This window comes from Procambarus clarkii, chromosome 76 (assembly GCF_040958095.1).
Source record: "Procambarus clarkii isolate CNS0578487 chromosome 76, FALCON_Pclarkii_2.0, whole genome shotgun sequence".
Classification (NCBI taxonomy): domain Eukaryota; kingdom Metazoa; phylum Arthropoda; class Malacostraca; order Decapoda; family Cambaridae; genus Procambarus; species Procambarus clarkii.
The window spans coordinates 21,785,961-21,793,140 of NC_091225.1; the positions used below are offsets into that span (position 1 = coordinate 21,785,961).

Genomic DNA, 7,180 nt, shown 5'->3' on the forward strand with positions numbered 1-7,180 from the left:
GTGTGTGTGTGTGTGTGTGTGTGTGTGCGGGGGGGTTGAGCTTTGGCTCTTTGGTCCCGCCTCTCAACTATCAATCAATGGTGTACAGGTTCCTGAGCCTATTGGGTTCTACCATATCTACATTTGAAACTGTGTATGGAGTCAGCCTCCACCAAATCACTGCCTAATGCATTCCATTTGTCAACCACTCTGACACTAAAAAAGTTCTTTCTAATATCTCTGTGGCTCATTTGGGCACTCAAGATAGAAAGGTGGGTGTGTGTGTGTGTGTGTGTGTGTGTGTGTGTGTGTGTGTGTGTGTGTGTGTGTACTCACCTAGATGTGCTTGCAGGGCGGGGCTAGACTCTTAGCCCCACCTTCTGAACGTTCTTAGATTAATGCAATAACGCTCACACTTTTATCATATTTACATTACAAAATGTGAATCCAATTAGCTTCAACGACTTTCACGTGTACCATGTGCCATTTATTGATAAAAAGAACTTTTCAGTATAATTTTTATGTCACTGGCTTATGTGTGTGTCTAGTTTCTATCTGTGACTTGTTCTACTGTTCTTAGCGTTGAACAATGTTGCTTTATGGGGGCGGGGCAGTGGCGACCAGGAGTGGGGGTGGGCGGCCAGACGGGGCGAGTGTGGGCGGCCAGACGGGGCGAATGTGGGCGGCCAGACGGGGCGTGTGTGGGCGGCCAGACGGGGCGTGTGTGGGCGGCCAGACGGGGCGTGTGTGGGCGGCCAGACGGGGCGTGTGTGGGCGGCCAGACGGGGCGTGTGTGGGCGGCCAGACGGGGCGAGTGTGGGCGGCCAGACGGGGCGAGTGTGGGCGGGCAGACGGGGCGAGTGTGGGCGGGCAGACGGGGCGAGTGTGGGCGGGCAGACGGGGCGAGTGTGGGCGGGCAGACGGGGCGAGTGTGGGCGGGCAGACGGGGCGAGTGTGGGCGGGCAGACGGGGCGAGTGTGGGCGGCCAGACGGGGCGAGTGTGGGCGGCCAGACGGGGCGAGTGTGGGCGGGCAGACGGGGCGAGTGTGGGCGGCCAGACGGGGCGAGTGTGGGCGGCCAGACGGGGCGAGTGTGGGCGGCCAGACGGGGCGAGTGTGGGCGGCCAGACGGGGCGAGTGTGGGCGGCCGGACGGGGCGAGTGTGGGCGGCCGGACGGGGCGAGTGTGGGCGGCCGGACGGGGCGAGTGTGGGCGGCCAGACGGGGCGAGTGTGGGCGGCCAGGGGCTTAACAACAAGGGAGGATGGCCAGATAATCAGCATGTAATATCCCATGACGGGGTCGCTGAGAGAAGGGCCAACCTGTCCAAGATTTTCTCGATATCTCGCACCAAAATCCACTATTTTAGGACACGTTTTGCGAGTTGAGCTTCGGGGCAAGAGGCTTCCTTGGCCGGCTTATTGTTCTCAGCACCTCGACCCATTGGCTACAGCTGTCCGACTACCTGGATTGTACCTGAATGGGGCTTTAGGAGTTATATCCGGAGCGTGACTTGCGAGAGCTTGGTCCAACAGGCTGTTGCTTTCACTTCTGTGAATTGACCGAGTATGTCCAGTTATATTTTTTGTGATTCATAATTGTGGTTTATGCGTCTCTTTGTGGGCGATTAGTCTACCTACCTTGTGGTTGTTCCAGGGCTCAGTGGCCCCACGGCCCTGTTACTTACCAAGGCACCCTCTCCACATACCCCAGTACCCCTCCACATACCCCAGCACCCCTCCACATACCCCAGCACCCCTCCACATACCCCAGCACCCCTCCTCATAACCCAGCACCCCCCTCCACATACCCCAGCACCCCTCCACATAACCCAGTACCCCTCCACATAACCCAGCACCCCTCCACATACCCCAGCACACCCCTCCACATAATCCAGCACCCCTCCACATACCCAAGCACCCCTCCACATAACCCAGCACACCCTCCACATAACCCAGCACACCCTCCACATACCCCAGCACCCCTCCACATACCCCAGCACACCCCTCCACATACCCCAGCACACCCCTCCACATACCCCAGCACCCCTCCACATACCCCAGCACCCCTCCACATACCCCAGCACACCCTCCACATACCCCAGCACCCCCCCTCCACATAACCCAGCACCCCTCCACATACCCCAGCACCCCTCCACATACCCCAGCACCCCTCCACATACCCCAGCACACCCTCCACATACCCCAGCACCCCCCCTCCACATACCCCAGCACACCCCTCCACATACCCCAGCACCCCTCCACATACCCCAGCACCCCTCCACATACCCCAGCACCCCTCCACATACCCCAGCACCCCTCCACATAACCCAGCACCCCTCCACATACCCCAGCACACCCCTCCACATACCCCAGCACACCCCTCCACATACCCCAGCACCCCTCCACATACCCCAGCACCCCTCCACATACCCCAGCACACCCCTCCACATACCCCAGCACCCCTCCACATAACCCAGTACCCCTCCACATAACCCAGTACCCCTCCACATAACCCAGTACCCCTCCACATAACCCAGTACCCCTCCACATACCCCAGCACCCCTCCACATACCCCAGCACACCCTCCACATACCCCAGCACCCCTCCACATACCCCAGCACCCCTCCACATACCCCAGCACACCCCTCCACATACCCCAGCACCCCTCCACATACCCCAGCACCCCTCCACATACCCCAGCACCCCTCCACATAACCCAGTACCCCTCCACATACCCCAGCACCCCTCCACATACCCCAGCACACCCCTCCACATACCCCAGCACCCCTCCACATAACCCAGTACCCCTCCACATAACCCAGTACCCCTCCACATAACCCAGTACCCCTCCACATAACCCAGTACCCCTCCACATACCCCAGCACCCCTCCACATACCCCAGCACACCCTCCACATACCCCAGCACCCCTCCACATACCCCAGCACCCCTCCACATACCCCAGCACCCCTCCACATACCCCAGCACACCCTCCACATACCCCAGCACACCCTCCACATAACCCAGCACCCCTCCACATACCCCAGCACCCCTCCACATAACCCAGCACCCCTCCACATACCCCAGCACCCCTCCACATAACCCAGCACCCCCCTCATGCCTCTTAGCGTTCTGCTTCAATATTTTTCCTGTCGTAAATCACGGAGCTGCCTTAAGCACCTCCTTCAGTAATCACCTTTCTTCCTCCTCCTCTTGCCCCTTCTCTTGCCCCTTCTCTTGCCCCTTCTCTTGCCCCTTCTCTTGCCCCTTCTCTTGCCCCTTTCTCTTGCCCCTTCTCTTCTCCCTTCTCTTGCCCCCTTCTCTTGCCCCCTTCTCTTGCCCCCTTCTCTTGGCCCTTCTCTTGCCCCTTCTCTTGCTCTCTACCACGGGGAAGAGTTTATTCTTTTTGCCATGTTGGTGTTCATCTTCGCCTCTGTCTTTTCTGTTTCCATTTTTTATTTTTTTGTCTTGGTAAAGGACAGAACAGTGAATCTGTCTAGTTTTACCTGGGTGGGGCATGTGCTTCTCTCAAGAGTCTTTTTATTGTGGGGGGTGGGGGGGGGTTCCCGCCCTCTTCTGCTGCCAGCTTATTTCTGTGCTGCCAGCTTATTTCTGTGCTGCCAGCTTATTTCTGTGCTGCCAGCTTATTTCTGTGCTGCCAGCTTATTTCTGTGTTGCCAGCTTATTTCTGTGCTTCCAGCTTATTTCTGTGTTGCCAGCTTATTTCTGTGCTTCCAGCTTATTTCTGTGTTGCCAGCTTATTTCTGTGCTTCCAGCTTATTCCTGTGCTTACAGCTTATTTCTGTGCTGCCAGCTTATTCCTGTGTTGCCAGCTTATTTCTATGCTGCCAGCTTATTTCTGTGTTGCTAGCTTATTACTGTGTTGCCAGCTTATTACTGTGTTGCCAGCTTATTACTGTGTAGCCAGCTTATTCCTGTGCTTCCAGCTTATTTCTATGCTGCCAGCTTATTTCTGTGTTGCTAGCTTATTTCTGTGTTGCCAGCTTATTTCTGTGTTGCCAGCTTATTTCTGTGTTGCCAGCTTATTTCTGTGTTGCCAGCTTATTTCTGTGTTGCCAGCTTATTTCTGTGTTGCCAGCTTATTTCTGTTGCTAGCTTATTTCTGTTGCTAGCTTATTTCTGTGTTGCCAGCTTATTTCTGTGTTGCCAGCTTATTTCTGTGCTGCCAGCTTATTTCTGTACTTCCAGCTTATTTCTGTGCTTTCTGCTTATTTCTGTGCTTCCAGCTTATTTCTGTACACGAACAACCCGTCGTGGTTGGTGCTCTTCTGGCAGCCCGTCGGGTATTAAATTACCCGAACCTAACCTACCCGAGAACCCGCGAATAGAAAACGGGACATCACGTCAATTTTGCGAGCGGCCGGGATTTTTTAGTACATACGTTTTTTGGCCGTAGGGGAAGTTATAGGTCAAAATGTGATGTGGTGTTGGAGAGGCCGCGTTGTTCTGTGTCCTGTGCGAGAGCCGGTCGGCCGAGCGGACAGCACGCTGGACTTGTGATCCTGTGGTCCTGGGTTCGATCCCAGGCGCCGGCGAGAAACAATGGGCAGAGTTTCTTTCACCCTATGTCCCTGTTAGTAGCTTAGTCTACTTAGTAATAGCCTAGTAGCTTAGGCTATTACTACCTAGCAGTAAAATAGGTACCTGGATGTTAGTCAGCTGTCACGGGCTGCTTCCTGGGGGTGGAGGCCTGGTCGAGGACCGGGCCGCGGGGACACTAAAAGCCCCGAAATCATCTCAAGATAACCTATGATTGTGTCCACCGTGGAATGGTCATTGTTGAGAGGGAGGGAGTTATCAGGGGAAAGCGCTAAGCCATTTTGACGATATATCACTTGGACAGGGTCGGGATAAGGATTTGGGATGGGACGAAGGGAAAGGAATGGTGCCCAACCACCTGGACGGTTGGGGGATTGAACGCTGAACTGCATGAAGCTAAACCGTCGCTCTACCGTCCTGCCCAAGTTGTTGAGTTCATGGTGAGATAAGTCTCCTCGGCGACAGTGTTGCCTGGCTTGTACCTGGATGGGGTTATCTTGAGGTTATCTTGAGATGATTTCGGGGCTTTTTTTTAGTGTCCCCGCGGCCCGGTCCTGGACCAGGCCTCCACCCCCAGGAAGCAGCCCGTGACAGCTGACTAACTCCCAGGTACCTATTTACTGCTAGGTAACAGGGGCATTCAGGGTGAAAGAAACTTTGCCCATTTGTTTCTGCCTCGTGCGGGAATCGAACCCGCGCCACAGAATTACGAATCCTGCGCGCTATCCACCAGGCTACGAGGCCCCCATATTTCTGGGAAGTGTTCTACTCCCCAAGCCCGCTCAAGTTCAAGTATGTTTATTGAGACGATAAAAAAAATCTCAAAGGGATAAAGTAGCTTAGGCTATTACTACCTCCCCCCCCCCCTCTATTTCAAGTCCCTTAAGGGGCGCACAAATTCAGTGAGTACAAATCCACAAATAACAGTACAAGAATCCCATTTATCATTGCAGGTTAATATAGTAAGCACAGCATTTAAGTGTTACACTCTTGGGGCAAAACTCTTGTAGCTCCTAAGTTGTCTATCATGCCATTATCACACATCCAAACAATTTGATGTGGTACACTACTTATTTCCTTGTCTCTATAGTTATCAATAAGTTGACACTCTAATACATAATGTTCTAAGGTGCGGCGTGCTGCATAATTTACACTTTTTTTTACACTATTTTTTTCCATCCCGGGGCCAGACTTGATACACCACCATCTATTTTCTTTATGCCTTAAACTATGGTAAATGCAGCTTATTTAATGGCCTTCATACGAAGGAGAATGTAATTTTTTTTTATAATACAGGAAAACTTAACACAGCCTCTCTGTACATAGAGGCGCAATACTAGACCCCAATTGTGGCCGAGTGGATTAAGACAAGCGTCTGGAAGTCACTACAAGGTTGGTTCAAATCCCCAAATTGCTCCAAATAATTTTCACAAGTCGAGCCTGGCCTCAGGCCGGGCTTGGGGAGTAGAACAACTCCCAGAACCCCATCAAGCAGGTATATGTGGGCCTGCGGGCCGCTCCAAGCAACAGCCTGGTGGACCAAACTCTCACAAGTCGAGCCTGGCCTCGGGCCGGGCTTGGGGAGTAGAAAAACTCCCAGAACCCCATCAAGCAGGTATATGTGGGCCTGCTGAGGGCCGCTCCAAGCAACAGCCTGGTGGACCAAACTCTCACAAGTCGAGCCTGGCCTCAGGCCGGGCTCGGGGAGTAGAAAAACTCCCAGAACACTCTCCAGGTATGTTCCAGGTATAACCTCTAGTTCTAAGTTTAGGTCAAGTGTCAGTAGGAGGTTTTGTTTTTGTATATGCGAAGAAGTATTTAGTTTTTCGTCCTATTTCGGGTATAGATTTCTGTAAGATTTGCACATCACATCAAAAGTTTGAGAGCTTTAACTACCAACACGCTTCCACTACACATAAGGGGCATAACTGGTCCACCCCTCACAGTGTTCAAGAGAGAACTATCACCATCAGAGGCCCAAGACTGTTCAACACGCTTCCACTACACATAAGGGACATAACTGGCCGACCCCTCACAGTGTTCAAGAGAGAACTATCAACATCAGAGGCCCGAGACTGTTCAACACGCTTCCACTACACATAAGGGACATAACTGGCAGACCCCTCACAGTGTTCAAGAGAGAACTATCAACATCAGAGGCCCGAGACTGTTCAACACGCTTCCACTACACATAAGGGACATAACTGGCCGACCCCTCACAGTGTTCAAGAGAGAACTATCAACATCAGAGGCCTGAGACTGTTCAACACGCTTCCACTACACATAAGGGACATAACTGGCCGACCCCTCACAGTGTTCAAGAGAGAACTATCAACATCAGAGGCCCGAGACTGTTCAACACTCTTCCAATACACATAAGGGACATAACTGGCCGACCCCTCACAGTGTTCAAGAGAGAACTATCAACATCAGAGGCCCGAGACTGTTCAACACGCTTCCACTACACATAAGGGACATAACTGGCCGACCCCCTCACAGTGTTCAAGAGAGAACTATCAACATCAGAGGCCCGAGACTGTTCAACACGCTTCCACTACACATAAGGGACATAACTGGCCGACCCCTCACCGTGTTCAAGAGAGAACTATCAACATCAGAGGCCCGAGACTGTTCAACACGCTT

The 7,180-nt window shown here is 53.1% G+C and overlaps 1 protein-coding gene across 1 annotated transcript; it reads right to left on the bottom strand.

Moving 5' to 3' along the window:
• Positions 1-576: 576 nt before the first annotated feature.
• LOC138357220 (uncharacterized) lies at positions 577-1,272 on the bottom strand. Its single transcript, XM_069313879.1, has one exon. It carries the CDS (start codon positions 1,270-1,272, stop codon positions 577-579), a length of 696 nt encoding a protein of 231 aa, XP_069169980.1.
• Between the last annotated feature and the right edge of the window lie 5,908 nt (positions 1,273-7,180).

What these genes read in the sequence shown, in the direction of transcription:
- LOC138357220 (XM_069313879.1), bottom strand. Translation starts at nt 1,272, where the DNA reads ATGGGATATTACATGCTGATTATCTGGCCATCCTCCCTTGTTGTTAAG.